The sequence below is a fragment of the Mycteria americana genome, chromosome 21 (assembly GCF_035582795.1).
Source record: "Mycteria americana isolate JAX WOST 10 ecotype Jacksonville Zoo and Gardens chromosome 21, USCA_MyAme_1.0, whole genome shotgun sequence".
NCBI classification, from domain to species: Eukaryota; Metazoa; Chordata; class Aves; order Ciconiiformes; family Ciconiidae; genus Mycteria; species Mycteria americana.
This window is the reverse complement of record NC_134385.1, coordinates 5,366,199-5,385,353: the sequence shown is the minus strand read 5'-3', so window position 1 is coordinate 5,385,353 and position 19,155 is coordinate 5,366,199. Positions and strand designations below refer to the sequence as shown.

General features: G+C 56.2%; 2 protein-coding genes across 2 annotated transcripts in view; both read right to left on the bottom strand.

The window, feature by feature from the left end:
- Window positions 1–4,208, bottom strand: part of EPB41 (erythrocyte membrane protein band 4.1) — a 96,964-nt gene extending 92,756 nt beyond the window's left edge. Inside the window, exon 1 of the mRNA XM_075522337.1 lies at window positions 4,079–4,208. The gene's annotated coding sequence lies outside the window, so the exon portion shown is untranslated. The remainder of the gene's footprint in view (window positions 1–4,078) is intronic.
- A 1,807-nt stretch (window positions 4,209–6,015) lies between these two features.
- On the bottom strand, window positions 6,016–18,591 carry LOC142419398 (CCN family member 2-like). Its single transcript, XM_075522353.1, has 5 exons — window positions 18,515–18,591; window positions 13,249–13,462; window positions 9,072–9,323; window positions 8,456–8,664; window positions 6,016–8,244 (listed from the first exon to the last, which is right to left on the bottom strand). The coding sequence occupies exons 1-5, from the start codon at window positions 18,575–18,577 to the stop codon at window positions 7,933–7,935; spliced, it is 1,050 nt and encodes a 349-aa protein (XP_075378468.1). The 5' UTR covers window positions 18,578–18,591; the 3' UTR covers window positions 6,016–7,932.
- Between the last annotated feature and the right edge of the window lie 564 nt (window positions 18,592–19,155).

Genomic DNA, 19,155 nt, shown 5'->3' with positions numbered 1-19,155 from the left:
TGGGATAAGCCAGAGGGGTGAAGTGGTTGTCACTGCGCACGCATCCTCCAGGAAAACGATACGAGAGGCTGAACTCATTCCGCATTCAGCACCCAGCTGGAAAAACCCTGTCAGCACCCCTGAGGCAGGCGGGATGGGAGTCGGCATCCCCAGTACCCAGCTCCACACATGATCCGTGTCCCCTGGCAATAGCCTCGCACACCGTCCCGGTGCATTTGCCTAATTAAGACCTAATGAAGTGGGGAGATCTGTTATGAGCCTGGCAGGGGAGCAGATGTGCCCCCTGAACCCGGCCGCTGCCCGGGGAAGCCTGCTGCTGTCTCCAGGGTGAATCAGCAGGAAAAGCTCAGGCTGGGATGCTCAGCCCTGCAAATTGAAGACCCAGCTGCTCCGTCAGAGCCAGGGAAAGAAAAATGCTCTGTTCATCAGCAGCCTCTAGTGGGGAGAAGCACGCAGACGGGCTGGCCACTTCGGACAGACCCCACAGCCCCGGGACACGCAGCCCCACTGAGCCCACCCTCACTGTTCCCGCCAGCCCAGCTGGGGATGGCCCGGCACGGCTCAGCACGGCCCTGATGCTCACGGCGTAAGGGACCCCGAGAGCCATGAACTGAACCACCACGGCCTCGGCGGAGCATCCAGCGTGAGAGACTGCCCAGAGGGGTCGTCCCCACGCGCCGGCCGCGGTCCCATGCCCGTTGCTGGTCCTGGGCTAAGCACGGAGAGGTGGCTGCAGTGTCTCCCCATGAAGCCTGACTCAGAGCCTCGCACAAATCACTAGGTGAAGAAAAAAATGCATAAAAGGGACAACGAAAACATCCAAATCCTTCCCAGGCTGCTCATTCAAAGAGAAATCTCCAGGCTGATGGTGGGTAAGTCCATCCCCCCTGCCTGAATCACACCTCGACAGCTCCCACACCTCCAGCCCGCAGCATCCAGCATGGCCAAGAGGCAATTTTGACCCCAAACTTCCAGCCACCATGGCCTTGAGCCTCTTCCCACAGCTGGGAACACGCACAAAGGTAACATGCTGCTCAGCACAGAAAGGACGGATCTGCCCTCCGGGGTAGGGACCGGCTGCAGCCTGCTCTCCTCCCTGGGGAATGGCTGCAGATGGAGCTCAGAAAAAGCTTCATTATACATTAAATTAGTGACATATCTTCAGAGTCCCCCGCTCGGAGAACGGCTGATGCTTTGCTTACCCTCCGAGCAATCTTCACCCACCGGCGGCTCCAAAAGGACCGTGCCGGCCCGGAGGGGACGCGTGGTGCAGAGAGATGCGGCTGCAGGCAATTCCAGCAGCTGCCAGGCTGGGCGTCGAGAGGAGAGAGCCTCGTCAGAGCAGCACCGCCGCGGATGAGAAGGCACTTTCTCTCCTCGGCAGGGTTTCAAACCCTCTCAAGAAGGCCTGAAGTTTCTCTTAAGCGTGAGGCAAAGCCAAGCAAAGGGACGGGGGAGGCCCCCGCCGCCCGCAAAACAGCTTGAGCACAACCACGGGGAAGCAGTTTGATGCACGGAGGAACTTTTTGCTGCCGCTGACTCGCCGTTACCATCACGACACGCAGAAGCGGCATGTGCCCTGCTTTGGGCGAGAAACAGGAGGGGCTGCCAGCACCACAACGAGCTGTGGAGACCCACATCTACGCACGCCCCAGTGCTCCGAGAGGAGCTGTGCCACGGCTGCGCACCCGGGGGGACACAAACTGCTCCACGAGTTTCGGCTGCCTCCTTTCGGGGCCGGGCACAGCGTAGCTGCATCACCCACGGGCATGTTTAGCACGAGCAGGTCAATGGCTGCGGAGGAAGGATTAAGCCGAACAGGGAACCTTAGTCCCGCATCACCCGAAGCTCTGGTGCGGGTGCAAGTTACTCCCACGGACTAACCGGGTTACTCCAGCAGAAAGAGGACGCGGAGGGGAGCACGCGCTGCCGCCGGCAGCCCTGACCCCGCTCTCCTGGAGCCACGTCCGTGCCTTCGTTAAAGCCTTAGGAAGGGAGCAGCAGAGGGACAGAGACAGTTTTGGGGTGCACCTTCAAGAACCTAACTTGCTCCCGCACCCCAAGGTGGCTCCTCTCCCACAGGGCAGGAGAGATTTCCTCGCACTGTCAGCCTTCCCCATCCCCGGCCGTTTGCTCCGGCTCACCCAGTCCTGCTGGGCAGCGGCAGAGCACGGCTGAGGGTGCCGGGGAGCCGTTGGTGCACCCTGCGCCGAACCGCAGCCCTGCGCACCGCGCACAGCCTGACCTCGCGCAGGGCGTGCGTCGCCTGACGTCAGCCCCTGCCCGCCCGAGCTGGCAGGGCCGGCCAGCAGCCTTGGCAGCGACCCCGCTGCAGGCAGCTGCCAATGTGCCTGACCCTAGGCTTCAGCCCCACGCCGGGGCCAGCCCCACAGCCCCGCTACGGAGCCCACAGAGGACGGGGCACCCCAACACCCGCTTCTGCAAACCGCAGAGCAAATGTTGATTTTCCCCATGCGGGAGCCCCGGCGTAAGTCAATCCTCGGGCGAGGAGGTGGCTGCCGGCAGCGCCGAGCCAAGGCACACCCCTCCATTGCAACACAGCCCTAAAGATAGCCACCGTCCCCTGCGACTCCGGCTAGCAGCTCAGATCCCACGGCACCTGCCGAGCCCCCCGGGAAGCGGCGAAGGCAGAAGCCCCCGGTGCAGCCCATGGCATGGGCTAGCGATCAGGTTCACCAACCCCTCATGCTGCTACGGCTGCAGGAGGGTGAAATTCAGGAAGGGAAGAGATTGCAGGAACCGCCGGGGACGGCGAGTCCTGCCGCACGCTCCTCCGGTTGCAACATCAGCGCAAAGCACTCCCATCTAAAAGGGGATGTGGCGAGATAAATCCCCTGCTCCCGCAGCCGCGCAGGAGGAACGGCGCAGAAAGTTGATGGTGAGGTTTTAGCGCTGCCCGGTTGAGCGCAGCATCGATCCGCGCTGGGAAAGGTATCGACGGGAGGAGGAGGCTCCCGGCACTCTGCAGCTCAGCCGCCACCGCCAGCTTCGGGAACCGTCTCGGCGGGCGCAGACGGCGTCTTGGAGAGAGGGGAAAGAGCGCAGCCGCCCCAAAGCCCCGGGCTGAGCAGGCTGCGGCTGAGGCACGACCCCAGCGAGCACCAAACGCCTCTGGGAAATCAGAGCCGGACCCAGATGCCAACGCGGGAGCTGCCGCTTCCCAGGTGAGCAGCGCTGCCGCCGGGACCGCGGGGTGCAGGGGGGGACCCGAATCCCCGAGGCTGCGTCTACCTTCTCCCTTCCTCTGCAGCAGTGGGAGCAACACTGTGGGGGGGAAACGCCCCAGCCTGGGGGTTGGCATCCCCCACGGGGCAGGGCCCCCCTGCCCTCGGCGCCCCGTTCACCTCCCGAGCCTGAGCCCGCTGTGGGGACCCCGCTGCCCCCCAGAGCTTCCCGTCCTCCCCACCCCATATCCTCCCCTTCAGCCCCACGCACCCCCCAGCCCCACTCAGGGTCCCTGCTCCAGCCCCAGTGCACCCCATTCCCCAGCCTGGCCCCACTGGGGGCCTCCCCACCCCAGAGCACCCCACATCCTTCCCTCCGCCCCACACGCTGCCTGATCCCGCTGTGGTGCCTCCCTGGTCTCCCCCAGCCCCAGGACACCCCACATTTCCCCATAACCCCCACACCCCACACCTCACTCACTGCGGGCCCCCCACACCCAGTCTGACCTCCTCAGAGCACCCCACATCTCGCTTGACCTCTACGGGTCCCCCCACCTCCCCCAGCTCCAGGTCGCCCCACACTGCCCTCACCCCACACCTAGCCTGACCCCACTGTGGATCCCCCCACCCCACAGCACTCCACGTCCCCTCGTCACCCCCCACCCCACAACCAGCCTGACCCCCACGTGCGCCCAGAGCACCCCAAATCCTCCTATAACCCCCAGCCCACAACCAGCCTGACCCCACTACGGGCCCCCCAGGTCCCCCCGTGACCCCCCCCACCCCACAACCACCCTGACCCTATAACCCCCGCCCATAACCCCCACCCCACAACCAGCTCTGGGCCGCCCCAGACCCCGAGCCCGCTGGGTGCCCCCGGTGCCCCCACTCACCCGGGCCGGGGCCGCCGCTCCGCTCCGCACGGCGCTGCCTCCACCTGCACCGCAGGCCCCGCCCCGTGACGTCACGGTCGCCCCGCCCCCCGCGCCGTCGGCCGCGCCCACTGGCTGCCGCTGCCGCCCGTCAGCGCCGCGGAGGGGGCGGGGCCGGCGGCGGCGCGGCGCTGCAGTGGGCGGGGCGGGCAGGTGACGGTGTGGCGTCACGGTGGGCGAAGGGGCGGGGCGAGGAGATTCCCCCCCCTCCCCCCCGCGGGGGGCGCGTGACCTCACCGCTGGCCTCCGAGCGCCGCCGTGACGTCACCACCCCATATAAGGAGAAAGCGCGCTCGCGGGTTCCCCGCGCGCCCCACGGGCCGTGGGCACCCCCGGGCGGGTCCCCGGGGCTGCCGGGCGCAGCCGGCGGAGCCCCCGATGCCCCCGGGCCCGGCGGAGCCGGGTCTCGTGGCGGTTCGCGCCCGCCGCACCCGCCCCTTTCTGAGCTTTTTGAGGGAAAAGCGCTCCCTGCCCGCGGCGGCGGGAGGCGCGGGCGGTGACGCCGTCCCGGCAGCGGCGTGGCCGGGGCCGATAAGGGTGGCGGGGGCCGAGGCAGGGCCGGAGCCGCCCCCGCTCCCCGCCGGGGTCCCCGCTCGGCCCCGCCGCCCCCAGCCCCGGGCCTTATCCCCGGCGGCCGCGGGGCCACGCCCGGGCTATCGGTGCCGCGCAGGCGGCGGCCGCGGGCGATAAGGGGGAGCGGGGCTGCCCGGGGCCCGGGACGGCCGCGGAGGCGGTGGCGGGCTGGAATTCCGCCCCTCGCCGGCACCGAGGGCCCCGCTGCCCTCCCGGCCGGGCAGGCCGCGGTGGTGGCCCGGCGGGGGCGGTGGCGGCCCCGCGGTGGGTGCCCGGGGCCGGCCCTGAGGAGGTGGGCGCTGCCGCGGGGCTGTGCCCCGCAGCCGGGTCCCCCCGGCACCCGCTCAGCTCCCCAGGGGCCGGCGGAGGCCCCGCACCCCTCGGCACCCCGCCTCGGGGACTGTCCCCGCAGGGAGGTGCCTGGTGCCACCTAACGGCCACCGCCCCGGGGACGCAGGCGAGGGCTGTCACCGCGTCCCCCCCCCGCTGCCTCCCCCAGGGCCTCTCCAGCCTGCAGAGAGCGAGGGGACGGCCCCTGCTCCGGGCTCGGAGCCTCGACCCCCGCAGCTCCCGCTCAAGCTCGCCGGGGGCCCTGTCCCCCTGTCACCTGCCTCCCCCCGGGGAGCCCTCAGCCTTCCCCAGGGGAGGAGGAAGGTTCGGGGAGGGGAAGAGCCTCTCGCCCCCCGCCACGGTGCCGGGGGTGGGAGAGGGGGGAGCCCCTGGCTAATGTGATGAGAGGGGGATGAATCCGTAAGCTGTTAAGCCGCCGCAAAGCCCCTCGCGTTCTGGCCCCGTTATCGCCGACTTCTGCTCACATCTGCTCCCAGGGTTATTTTTAACTGGGTATTAAGGACTTCTGGGTCCTTAAGCAGGCGGAGGGGGAGCTCCGCTTGTCCCCTCCCAGAGCGGGAGCCGCGTTTTGTGGCTGCAGAGGTGCCCGTGAGACACCAACACCAGCCCCGCTGCGATTTGGGAGGGGGAACAGGGCCTGTCCGGGACCCCCCTCCCCTCCACGCCCAGCCATCAGCTTTGCAGAGGGTCCCAGCACTGGTCCCAGCAAGCTGGTGGCACTGGGGAAAGGCTGGAGGGGAAACCAGGCAGGAGCCTCGCACAGAGGGATGCTGCCAGGGATATAAAAAATAAAGAGATATTTATTAGCGTTGAGTAAAGTGCAACCTCAGCGTAGTTTTACACTCAGAAACTGTGTAAATGGCAGGGGAAAAGTTCAGAGCAGACCCGGAGGGCAAGGGGAGAAGAGGCCCCGAGCAAGGTTGTGCTAAAAGGATACAGAAACTGTACAAAGGCATTTAAAAAAAAAAAAGAAATTACATCAGATAAATTATTTACAGTTCCAATTGATTACAGGTAACAGGAGGCTGAAGGCTCACGAGCTTCCGCAGGCTGAGAGAGCAAGAAAAGAGGGGCTGAGACAAGACGCAGGCCCCGAGCTGGCGTTTCAGCGGCGTTATGGGCCGTGTTTATTGACGGCTGGGATTATCCTCCGACATCAAGTTCTGCTTTGGGATGGGAGTTGTGGTGGGGTCAAGCCTCGGTGCTGCAGCGTGGCCCCTGCGCCTGCCCGGCTGGGACAGGAATTCATCGTGATTTCCAGTGACTGGAAAAGGGTGAAGATTTAAGGAATGAGACTGGGCCTTTACCGGGATGTTTCTGCTAAAATCAGCAGAGACTAAACACAGCTGATCAGTCTTCAGAGGTGCCAGGGAGCTGCTGCGGTGCACGGGGCTGCATTGCTGCTGGCCGTGCCAGCCAGGCTGGGGGCTCACGGGACCGCTCCTGGGCTGGTGGCCTCTCCTGGAGCTGCGGGCCGGCACTCAGCACGTCCTTAACGGCAGAGAGACTCTGCACAGGCCTGCGGCAAGAAGGGAATCCCACCGCTGGAGACCCCAGCACCATGCAGCTTTCCGTGCCACTGCCTCGGTAACTCCAGAAGAGATCTGCTCCATTTACAAATACGGGCGTTTTTCTTGCCAGTGCCTTAAACTCCCCGGGAGGCCCCAGCTGAACCGCCTTCCTCCAACTTATGGACCTACAAGCAAAGACTCCGGAGCCAAAACATAGCTGCAGCCCCACTGTGGATGTGTCAGCTGGTGGAGCCCAGCCCCTCTCCCACCCCAGAGCCATTTATGAAGAGATTACCGAAAGGGACGGTAGGACATGCTCACCACGGCACTAAAAACTGCCAGGAGCAGCACCCGCAGGGGACGGGTTTCAGACTGGCAGCCTGGCTCACCCCCGTCTCACGCTGGAAGAGCTCCTCGGGTCTGCAACAGGACGCAGGGAACGCTGCCCTGCCAGCACCGGAGGCAAAGCTACAGCCTGGCCGGATCCTTCCTTCTATCAAGAAACCCCTTCCTGAGCTCAGATCTTTGGCAGAAGGCCCTGAGCCATGCTATGTCCCCTGCAGTGACACTACACAACTCGCTGTTTCCTTGTCTTCGCCGTCACCCTCGCTGGCACACAAGGCAAAAAGGAATTTAATGGGGAAAAAAAGACAGCCCAGCCTTGAGCTGCCCGGAGAAGGGGTCGCCCAGCAGATGATCCGGCCTCTCTAGGAGCAAAGTGATCTGCAACAAAGGGGCTGACAGGAAAGCACCTGGGAGGGTGGAAGGTGGGCACAAGGAGGGGGAAGAGCTTTTGCCAACTTGTTGGATCCAATTAGCCAAAAATAATTGAAAAGCTCAGCAGGAGCCCAGCATGGGGCCAGGACCACCTTCCCCAAGAAGCTTTGCATCAACACGCAGCAGAGCCCCACTCTGCTGGAAAGCAGGCTGCGGAGCTCAGCTTTAGCTCAGGCCTCCTGGGCTTCCCCTGTCTCATGCCCTGGGTTTGCCACATGGTTTTGGCAGGCCAGCGGCCACGGGGAATTGCACCCGCCGTGCTCTCAGCTGGAGACAGGCTGGAGCCACGCGGCTTTGATCCACTCTCCCACCCGGTCAAGTGGGAACATGGATCAAGTTTGCAGCTCAAGCCTGTTTCTGGTTCCTTCACTGACCTTTGCACCACCATGGGTGAAGGTCAGGAACCTGGGGCAGATGGGGCTGTTCCCCCACGCACCTCGCCTTGTTAGCAAGGCCACCGGGACCACTGGTGGCGAGCGGTGCTGTTCTGAAGAGCACAGCCCCTCACAGAGGGGGAAGAGGCTGCATTGTCCTGGGACACAGCCACGAAAGCACTGCAGAGCCCTCTTGACACCTTGGCCTGTGGATCTGGCACGGAGAGGGCTACTGCCTCTCTGTCTTGACATGGTCTCCAATCATCCTCCTGCGATACGTGGCCAGGAAGATGTCGTTGTCTCGGGGGCAGTCGTAGTGGCAGGAGCACATCTTGATGAACATCATCTTCCGCTGGAAGAAGTCCCCCTCAGGGCAGCGGAACTCCACCTCCACGGTGCTGGTGACGTACGGGGTGCAGCAGCGGCCGTCCGTGCAGCTGCCGCAGAACTTGGGCCGGTAGGAACGGGTGCTGGTGCAGCCCGAAAACTCGAAGTGGAGGCTCTGGCGTGGCTTTGGGGTCCGCACACACTTCTTCCCCTTCTAGGGAGAGAGCAGACGGGTTAACAAGGACATGATGATCAGACGAAAGGGCCACCAAGGCCTGTGCTCTATCTCCATCACTGGGCAACAGGAGACAGAAAAAGTGGAAGCACAGAGCAGACCCCGTGAGACAGGCTGATGCCTGACAAGTACCTAACTAGGCTGTCCCTGGCATTCACGGTGTTGCATCCCCTGTCCCCAAGCCCAGTACCTTGGTTTTCTCCATGGGGAAGTCGCAGGGCCGGACCATGCAGAGCCGGGTCTCCTTCACCAGGTGGCACTGGGGGTTGTCGTTGGTTACTCGGGCAGAGATGCCCATGCCACAGCTCTTGGAGCAGGCGCTCCACTCGGTGGTCTGCACCAAGCAGTTCTCCTGCAGGTTATTCAGCTCCGGCTTGTGTGCTGGATCCTCCCTGAAAACTGAGACACGGGGAAGAGACACAAGGCAAGGTTCAGGGCTTGGGACAAAGCGTGGCAGCTCCATGGCTGCTCCCAACGTGGTCTAACTCTTCAGGAACAGTAGCAAAGGGCCGATCCATCCCATGAGCTACTCGGCCTCTCAGCAGACAGAGGACGCAAGCAAGCATGGGGCCATTTCCTACCACAGCCCAGCTCCAGCCAGTTCTGCTGCGGTATCAGAGGGTGTGCGAGCCTCCCCGCAGCATCACTTTGGTCTCACCTTAATGGGTCTGGAGTTCAACACTTGGTGCCCACACCACAGAGTGAGCAGTCACCACCAGTTCCAAACCAGATCCAAAGGCAGTTTGGATCCACCTCTATCCCCCAGCAAAGAGCCCCCGGCCCTGTCACATCTGCCCACCACTCACCCGCCATGGCTGTTTCGAAGCGGTTTTCCTCACTGCCCTCCTCGCAGATCCACTCTTCGCAGCACTTATTGCGAAACTTCACCCGCCGGGGGTTGGGGCACTCCGGGGACGGCAGCCGCAGGTCGTCGGAGCAGAGGGGGATGCAGCCGATAGCCCCGTCCATGCAGATGCACTGCAGCTTGCAGGTGGGCTGGAAGCTCTCCCCATTGTGGTAGATCTTGCCCAGCAGGTCACAAGTTGCACCCTCATGAGCTGTGGGAAGGGGGAAGAGGAGGAGAAGCTGAGAAGATGGTACGGGGCTGGCAGCACGGCCTCTGCCTCGGGGTCACAGGGCTCCCGATGAGGGACAAGTGCCCACGTGCAGACTCTCCTCTGCTCTGCCATCCCAGTGCTGGACACAGCAGAAGTTGGCACATTTAATATTTGGCTCCCTGGACCCAAGGCTATTCCTGACATTGATTTTTGGAAGTTGGCTCCAGCTGTGCCCGACCTCGCAAAGATCTCTAGAAAAATCTCTTCTCCACTTGGATGAGCTACTAAGTGGGACTTTGTCTTTACAGCTTGTAAACAGCCTGTTCTCCAGTCAGAGGTCTTCCTGCCCAGCTCAGAGAGTGCTCCAGTCAGCGGTGTTGTGCAAGATGCATTCCTGACACGATGTGTGAGCCAGCGGCTTTGCTCCTCGTTACTCCTGGGAGACCAAAAGGCAACATTCTGCTGAGAGCAGTTGGGTCCCCACGTGTCTAAAGGCACCTACAGAAGGAAAATAACACTTTGGGTTTATGACCTTTTTGGCTCCTCTGTGATGCATGAATCTCTTCTTTCTTCCAGCCACAGCTTTTTCTATGTCTCTCTGTTCCGATCTCCAGATCTCTCATCTCCAGCCCTCCTACAAGTCTTTCACTCCTTCCCCATAAAACTTAAATGAGCAAAAAAGGAAATGCAACAATATCTGACACATAGGAGCAATCTTCAGTCTGCGGGTGCGAGCGATGCTCACAAGTTCTTAGGTCTGCATTAGCCAAAATGTTTCCAGTGGAAGTTTTCCAGCAGAAAACTCTTATTGGATTAGGAGTTTTGCAGGCACATATCAACGTCAGGAATGTTTTCAATGAGAAACAACTGAAGCATTTCAATTTGATATCACAGATTTCCTTTATGCTCTTACAATAGCTCAAACAATATACTTGTTGGACAGTATCCATAGGGGGAAGCATTTTGCTTGGGTAATTATTTCAGATACTATAAAGATCAAGATGAAACATGGACATGGAAAGTTTTGACACAGCCAAAGGAGTATTCTAATTAACTCCATGGAAAGTTTTGAGATTTTTTTTTTTTCCCCTCTTTCAGCCTGAAATGAAATGTTGAAATCTCAGAGTTGTTCACAGGACAGAAATCCTGCTTTTGGACAGTTCTCGTCAGCTGCTGCTTTCTGCAATCCTGACCCTTAAAAAACAAAAAAATCCATGCAAACCTCTATTGGGAAGTTACCCAAACGAAGGATTCTTGGCTGCTTGCGGAGGCTTACCAGGAAACCTGATCTATTTTCCCCTTAGTCCTGCTCGCCTGTGGAACATTGTCTCAGACAGAAAGCGTTTGGACCAAACAAGGAGCGAGAGCCTCTTTCCATCCCACCTAGTCCTTGAGGGGACACAAATCCTTCCGGGCTGCTAATGCCTTGTTTCTAACCAGAGCTGGATCTCAACTTGCAACTCTTTTCAATGCCATCGGTATAAAAATACTCCTGTGCTCCTACTTAGAAGTTTCAAAATCCTCACTTTTTCCATCAAAGTGGAAGCCATCCACTTCCCCTCTACACAACCATTCATACTTATTTTTAAATCCTCTTTCACTGGTTTTTAGCCCAAGCTCTCTCCCTTCCCGATGAACTGAGCGTGCTGTTCCCTCAGCAGCACTCCTCCCCACCCAAGGAATGGCAGCCTGCTCCGGGGTTTTATTATGTTTCCAAAACTCAATCGTTTTGTCATGCCCTTCATTGCCCTACAGTGACCTCACTTTCCCATTGACCTGATCCAATTAAAGTACCAAAACAGATCGTGCCAGCAGAGTGAGACGGCTCTTTATTTACCAGCTCCGCTTGGCACCGCTGCCACCTCCCACCTCCAAACACCACATCCAGCCAAGGAGGCTTTTGCCCTTTTCTGCAGGGAATACGGCAGAGCTCGAGCGAGCCGCTCCAGCCGCCGCAGCTCTGCCAGCTCCCTGCGCCCACCCAGGCCACCCTACCACCCTTAGGCTGTCCTACTCCAGAGTTACTACGGGATCATCTCTACCTTTCTGATACTCCAAATATCCTCCAGAGTATCCTACTCTGCAGGAAGAGATGAATTCCTCTGCAAGACGTGAAGTGCTACCTACTGTGATAACATCAAACAAATATACAGTAATTTTCACTCTGATGGTTCCCTTCCTGTCTCTTCTGATACGGCCTTCAGGCTGGTTCCCAACCTACAAGCTTTTCCCACGACACCCCAACACCTCTCTGCTCCCTTCTGCTCCCATCACGTCTGTCTTATTTGGATACCTCTAAGTCCTCTCTTCTCTATTCACAAACACTGATCTTTCCCTTCGTTTGATTCATCACTCCACCTTCACCTTCTTTCACTGCCTCCAAAATCCCCCATCTTCCAAGAGATCACTGTGGACACCACAAAAATATCACCCGAGGACATTACGGCCCAAATCCTCCGCCCAATTTAGGAGATATCCTGGTCTACGTTCATCTGGGATTTTTGCCATGAAAAGCTTAATTTCTCATTTCAAGGCAGGAGGGACAGTTGTGGTCTTCAAGTCTGATTTTCTACACAGCAGGGATCTGGGACTCTCACTCCAAAATCTTGGTATCAAACCCCTACATCACGGTGAATACGAAGCGCTTTCTTTAGAAAGATGTCCAGTCTTCATGTGAAGTCTTTGAGATGAAGACTCCTCCACGCTCCGGAGTAAATTGTTCCAGTGATTTAGCTACCTTTACTCTACAAACACACACCTCATTTCCAGTCGAATTAGGCAGTTTACAGCTTACACCTGCTGGATGTTATCACGCCTACGCTCACCTCATTAAGCTTCAATCATCAGCTCTTAGGTGTATCGATGTCTACAGAAAGTACTAGGAAGCTCATGTGGCTTCTAAAGATCACAATAACTGGGGGAGGAAAATTAAACAAATAACTGAGAAAAACTTCTCAAAAGAAAGGAGAAAACACCTTCTACAACTTAAATTCATTATTTAGAGTAAAAAAAATTGCATGTGATTCTGGCACTGCAAAACAGTGCAGTTCCACCCCAAACCCCCAACGCCCCTGTCTCGGGTTGATGCAAGTGCTACGGCTGCCAGAGCATTTCCAGAGATGCCACGTGCAGTGGCTGAAGGCTTCCCAAAGCGTTCACATCAGCTTTCCAGCCCTCGTGTCTTCCTGACTGTTTTGAAAAGCTTGAATTAAAATAATGGTCAGCTCCTGGCAGAGACAGGGCAGAGGAGTCTTGTTTTTAAACAAAGAACAGGAGACTGAGGAAATACTTTTTCCCTCTACCAAAATAATTTTTGCAGGCTTTAAAAATAGCGACTAAACAAAAAAAAAAAAAAAAGATTTCTTTTTTCTGGCTGAAAAGAGGCACCAGGAGAGAAAACAGGTCTGCATTTGTATTTACCTGGCTCAGTAATTCTCATGGTCTAGATATACACTATTTTGCAAACGAGTTGTTTGGCTCTTTCCACCCCACGTGCTAAAGCCAGAAATACAGTATGCCTCTTGCATGTAAGCAGTCGAGTGCAAAATGCCAATCTCCAGTGGAAGGCAGTGAGATTTTGGGTGAGATTTTCCAAGCAACTGTACTTTCCAGTAAAAGTCCAGATTGCTGGTATTTACCCACAGGCGCTACAGAGCTAGAGGATGTCTCCTAACAATGTCACGGGAACAAAGGAGAGTCCCAGACCCCCACTCGTGCCTTTGGAAACATCCTTCATCGCAGGAGGAAGTCGGTTGCGTGTGTATTGTGTCGCAGGGCTGGCACAGATCTCACAACGCGATGCTGGATGAAGCTCCAAGCAGTACAGGAAATTCTGACGATGCCATGGGTTTTCTGGGAGGTCTGCAGGCAGAGGGCTGAAGGGGCCACAAGAAAACGGTACAATAACAGAACACACAGCTCTCACCTAAGCAGATCCCGCTGCCTCTGTGGATTTTGGAGAAGTCGCAGTAGAGTCCCTTGTGATGATCACAGGGTTTCTGCAGGGAACAGAGCTCGCCGAGCTGCCTGGCACACACCTTGCAGCAACCACAGGCATCCAACACATGGCTGGTGCCGGCGGGGCACTGCAGAGGCTGGGAGGGACACTGGCATGGATACGTGCAGGCCTGCAGCTCTACCTGGAGGGCAGACAAGCCATGGAGAGAATGAGTCTCCCGCAAGCCAGCCAGGCAGAGAAATGAAAAACACGATTCTGCCTCAAGCACAGACACCCCATCAAGAGGAGGGAAGACCAACTTCGCCCTCCACCAGAGAGCCCTGCTGCAGAGGATGTGCGAGCAGCTCCCAAGGACTCGCACGACTAATCTTTTTCTCATCCCTAACTCATCTGGAGCTCAAGGGAAAAAAGATGCCTCTGGGAAGCAGGGCCAAAACAAGCAGGACAAGCAGTAGCTTGGAGTCCCATGCGCAGCTCAGCACTCCGCTTCCCTGGAAGCAATAAAATAGTAATTATTAACAGTAAGCTATTCCCAGCTCTTACATAGCACTGCTCAGGAGAAAACATCAAAGCACTCTGCAGCGGTATCTAATGACCCAGTCTGAAGATGGAGAAAGCGAGGCGCATAGAGAAAGGACTTGCCCAAAGTCAGCCAGCGCTGAAAACTGACCCAAAGGCTCCCGAGTCCCATTTTGTCCCCTGAATCTCCTACTTTCTTCATTATTCCCAGAGATGTGCCCTCTCCTCTTCCCTGTCCAGGGAACACAGCGTAACCAACCTTCCTCAGGACCCTGTGAATCCTGGTAGCATTTCAGAGGTGCTGGCCACCTCCTGAAACCCACCCTTGGCTTTTATGCCACTTCAGATGCTAAACAGAGGTCAGGCTATGTCTGAAGGAGGGTTACCTTCTCCGGGAAACCCAGGATGCTTCAAACACTCCAGTAACTCCGTCTGTGGCATCCTTGTCCTGCATCAGCCTGGAGCGAATACACTAGCCTCAGCTCTGGATGGGCAAGACGTAAAACCACGACTGTGAAAGGTGCAGAGCATATGGTCTGGAAAGATCCTCTTACACCTCCTCAGAAACATCAGTGTGCCAACTCTAGCCTGGTTTTCTGTTCAGCTTCTGCCCACTAAAATTCTCCAGGCAGTTCAGAGGGATGCAAGAGCACTACTCCGGTTTGCGGTGCTCAGATGCTGCACGCTGCCGGACACGGGTCAGCTCCCACCCCAGGGGCAGCTGCTGCCGCAGGGCTGATACAACCCTTGCACGTAGATGATGCCAGCGAAACGCTCTGGGATCCTGTATTGCTGTGAGCTGGGGTGAAGAGGAAGGCACCCGCTGGGGCAGACCCCTCACAGCTCCGCTGCCAGACCCGGCCACTGCCACCCAGGGAGAGGGGCTGCAGCGGCTGGAAAGAGCCTGGGGACAGGCGGGAGGGAAGAACACCTGGAACAGAGGCCAAAAAAATATCCTGCTACGGCTCTGTTTGCACTTGTTATATCCCATCCAGCCCTCGCTTGTGAAACAGCTTCCTTGGATATTGTGTTTGTCACCAATAACAGTAGTAAAACTTTTCCAGCTGTTTTGACTGTTGCCCGAAACAGCTGCTCTGACTTTAGCTCATATGGGGTCAGAAGATGCCAACTGCTTTGTACTTCTGTAACCATCAGCGCGGTATGGTGTAGGACAGGGATCAGTCTAAACCTTAACCCACAAGTCCTCCCGGAGTCTTATCCCGCTCAGCAGGAACCAGCATAATTCTCCTTGAAAACTCCCAGCGCAAAGTATTTTGGAAGCAAGCCTGTCCTGCTGTAGCCCAGCTGTTCCCAGACGGCAGTCTTAGGGCCACTCGCTGGGAGCTGGCATGTCACAGAGATCTCTTCCCGACTGCTGAAGTGCATTAAAAGACGCTAAAAATACAGAAATGCTTTCCTACTGTTTTTCATGTATGCAACCGCTGTGGCTGCCAAAAGGACGTGTTATTCAACCATGGATGAGTGGGTGGGGGGTACGTGAGATCATAAGAGGCAAAGCATTCCTAACACAGGACCTATATTAAGATGCAATCCATGCACTTAAAAAAAATAATGACAACAAGCATTTTCCAATGCAGTGTCAGCCACAGGCCATATAAAGAAACATTCTCAAAATAGCTCTCCTACTGAAAAACAAACCAAAACAACCTCTTTCGGGATAACAGAGAATGCAACGGAATTAAACCCCACCGAGTTTTCTTTCTCGCCTTCATTAATCATTGTTGGTGCTGTTTATTTCCTTTAATAACTCACCCAAAGAAACCAGACCACCTGGTTTTACCTTCTGCTCACAATCGGCTTCACTTCCTCATTATATTATGGCTGCTTTTCAGCACAAGAACATCTGGATTCAGATCTCCAACGTACCAGAGACCTGCTGGGTGACTCTGCAGCCCCACCTCTTCGGTGCCTCAGTTCCCCCACCTGTGAGCACCAGCACAGCCTAAAAGGCCCAGTTCACCCGTATTTGCAGGGCTCTTTTCCATACTTCGAGATTCTCCCACCAGTCAGCTCAGACATGCCTCTCTTCATCGCCCAGTCCACCTGGCCCCAGGGCGTGTTGGGGCTCCTGTTTGCTTGGTTTATTACTGAGCAAAGTCAGCTCGTGCTATTTATAACTCCCGCTCCTCTCACGAGCCCAAGAGAGGAGAGAATGAGCTGAAATCCTTTTTGGCTCACGCACACTCAACAGTGAGCACTGAATAACTGGCTGGCGAGGGGAACTTCTTGAGTTGGGAACAGCTGGTAGAAAGTCAACATTGCACCAACTTCCTGGAGTTCTCCATTACTTAATTTGCTTTCGCAGCAATTTCAAATGGGCTAAATAATGGATTATATTGGATTTGCATTAAGCACCCTCCACCCTCCATTATTTGCAAGGACTGCTTCTAGGAGTTGTTTCAATACGGTGTGGAAATTGCCTGAACTGTCCCAAAGAACTGCAAGGACTCACATTCAAGGCTTTGCTACAGACCTATACGTACCACAAAGACCAGCATTTCCACATAACGTGCCACCAGCCTGGGTGCAGAGGGATTTAACTTAGAGAACATTTAATTTTCTTCCCCTCTGCAGAAGGGTCTGTCCCCAAAATTACACTTTTACCTTCACTGAGCAGGATCCTAACTTCAAGTTCACTATAGCCTTGACCTTGTTTCTGTCGAGGTTAGCAGTGCATTTCTGTGAACTTCGAGAGCAGCAGAACAGAACCAGTATTAGAGATCAAGGCTATAGATTTAAGGAAGTGCTAACGCCTGGAATATCAGCTCTCCCTGCTCCTGGCTCTGCTGGCAGCTCTCACATTGATCACAAACACCACGTGCGAATCTGCCACTCCCGGGACCCCTGACCAATGGCCAAGCCACAATGGGAGTTAAAACAGTCTGACTAGAGGGCTCCCTCGCCTGTGCTCCACACGTTCTCCACCACTGACTCCCAGGTCCCATCTGCTCAGCTGACAAGCCAGAACAAGCTTCCTCCCAGCTGCCAGCACCAAACCCAGTTACCTGGGGGGAAAGAAAAAGTGAGAATATTCTTCCTGCCTCATATTCACGTAAAACCTCTTCCACCTACGCCCTCAGGAAGGCACGAGTGGGGGGACACGAGCTCAGACCACTGCAGCAGTTCTGTGGCACCATCAGGACTTCTCATTCCTGATCAGTCAATGTCCACAGGAGCCCAGGGAACCAGCTAAGAGGGCCAAGCCAAAGAGGATTTTTAAAATGCGTTTGGGCTCATGACTGCATTCAAAGGGCTGGGAAAGGAGCGTTTCAAAGCTGAGCTAGCTGTTTGCAAAGTGCTTCGGGAGCCAGGGGTTAACGCTGCAAGGTAGAAGTAATAGAATAAACATGTAACTGGTTCTCTTTCACGCTCCAAGACTGGCAGTAGACAAAGCAGTCAAACACAGCTATTCGCATATTCCGAACACTGAATTGTCATGGATAATACCTGCTCTCCCTCCATCACAGGGTCTCAAGGCACCTTCCCAGGTTGCTGCAGCACACTGTACAACAGCCTGTTACGAGAAAAAGAACCACTACCCCCATTTCACAGACAGAGAGCAGAGGCACGGAGACTTGCCCAGGCTGAGCCTGGCAGAGCTGAACGTAACTCCCAGCAATCCTGGTTCTACTCTCACCTCTGAACAACACAGGGGGCGGATTCAGGAGCAACAGCTCTCACTTCCTTGCTCGATCCACTAAACATCACTCTCAGACCTCAAATAAAGTAAAAAGTCCCATTTCCAAGGCAGTTGGCAGGTTTAGGGAAAATTCCATCATCTCAGAGTAACAATAAAGTGTCACAGCGGTGGGATTCACTGCAATCGTTTATACGACCAATATGATGCTGCCAAAGCTGGGTCAGTGCAAGAAACAAGAAGACCATCCCAAACAGCAGAAGTTACCCTCAGATCGCAGTAGCGTTTGGTGCAGAAGACACCTTTCCTGGGAAGAAAGGGGCTGGCACACGCCGAGTGCTGCTGGGCGCAATCAAACAGACCTTATCAACCAGAAGGTTATTGCATCTATCAGCACAATAAGCCTCACAAGGCGCAGTGGCTCTGTGAACCTGATTTCATCACTGATCCAAAAGTACTTACTGCAATTTAGATACATTAATGACTGCAGCAACGTTCCTGCTATTAGTGGCACACAAAAGTCCTAAGCAGAATCAGCTGCTCTGTCAAGCACTTGTATTAACACAAAAACAGGCACAAATCCTGCTCTGGAGAGGCTGCAGTCTAATTTCCCCCTCAGGATCACTGTTTCTGGGAACACATGGGTGGATTCAGTGGCGGCTGGGGAAGGATGGTGATGGTAAGGACCTGGGATACGAGACTTTTATTCCTTGCAGTGACATAAACTCAGGGACTTGACCTCTCTGTTCTCTTCTCCCCCCTTGTAAACCAGGGCTGGCTGCTAGCTCACAAGAGTGGAGTGAAACAAAATCCATTCACATTTGCCAAGAGCTTTGAGATCCGTAGATGACAGGCGTTACGCGCGGTGCAGCTCCGAGCGTGATTTAGTCACGCAGTGCATTTGCATCGCTCTGCTAACAGCCAGCCTTCTCTCAGAAACCTTGGGAGGCAGGTGGCAGCTGGGAAGAGTTATTCAGCCTAAAGCATTCGCATGCATCAAAGCAAGAAGCTGCAATGCCCAGCCAGCAAACGGAGCTGCTGCAGTGCAATACATACCCAGCCAGGTGCAAGGAGGAGGAGGAACAGGGTCCAGGTCACTGTCCCCACGTTGCCAGACATCCCGAGTAAAGGGAAGGAGGGGGTTCAGGCTGCCGACTGACGCACTCCTCCTCCTTCGGAGTTTCTCCTCGCTCTTTGGAGAAAGTTGCACACCAGCTCCTCTTTAAATAGCCTCCTGGAGGGGGCGTGCCCCGCACTTGAGTGACAATCTGGAAAGCAAGCTGAAATGGGTGCAACAAAAAATGTCCAAATTCCAGGGAACATGAGCAGATTCCTGTGGCCCTGGCGGTTACGGGGCTGCCGGCACAGCCTGCAGCTCGGTTACTTTCCACGTGGGTAAATCAAACCCCAGTAAAAGCAGGATTATTATTTTTTAATTTTTCCTCTTTTTAACTCCAAAAGTATGAAGCCTGGTACAGCTCTCTTGACACAACCCCCCCCTTCCCTACCTACATCCATTCCTTTTTGGCTGCAAGAGCTGAGGACTTAAATAAGCAGAGCTTTGTGGTGCTCAATGTTTTTCCTTTGAACAGGAGGGAGAGGTGGAAAGTTCAGCACTGTTAGGCGCAATTAGGTACCATAAGTGACCGTGCATTGCTGCTGCCAGCTTCGGGAAATGAAAGTTTCGTGACTCTAAA

Excerpts from the sequence above, each read along its gene's own strand:
- LOC142419398 (XM_075522353.1), bottom strand. The coding sequence starts at position 18,577 with ATGTCTGGCAACGTGGGGACAGTGACCTGGACCCTGTTCCTCCTCCTC. Across the intron at positions 13,463-18,514 it reads TCCTCCTTGCACCTGGCTGG|GTAGAGCTGCAGGCCTGCAC; the intron begins GTATGTATTGCA and ends TCTGCCCTCCAG. Across the intron at positions 9,324-13,248 it reads AGGCAGCGGGATCTGCTTAG|CTCATGAGGGTGCAACTTGT; the intron begins GTGAGAGCTGTG and ends CCCTTCCCACAG.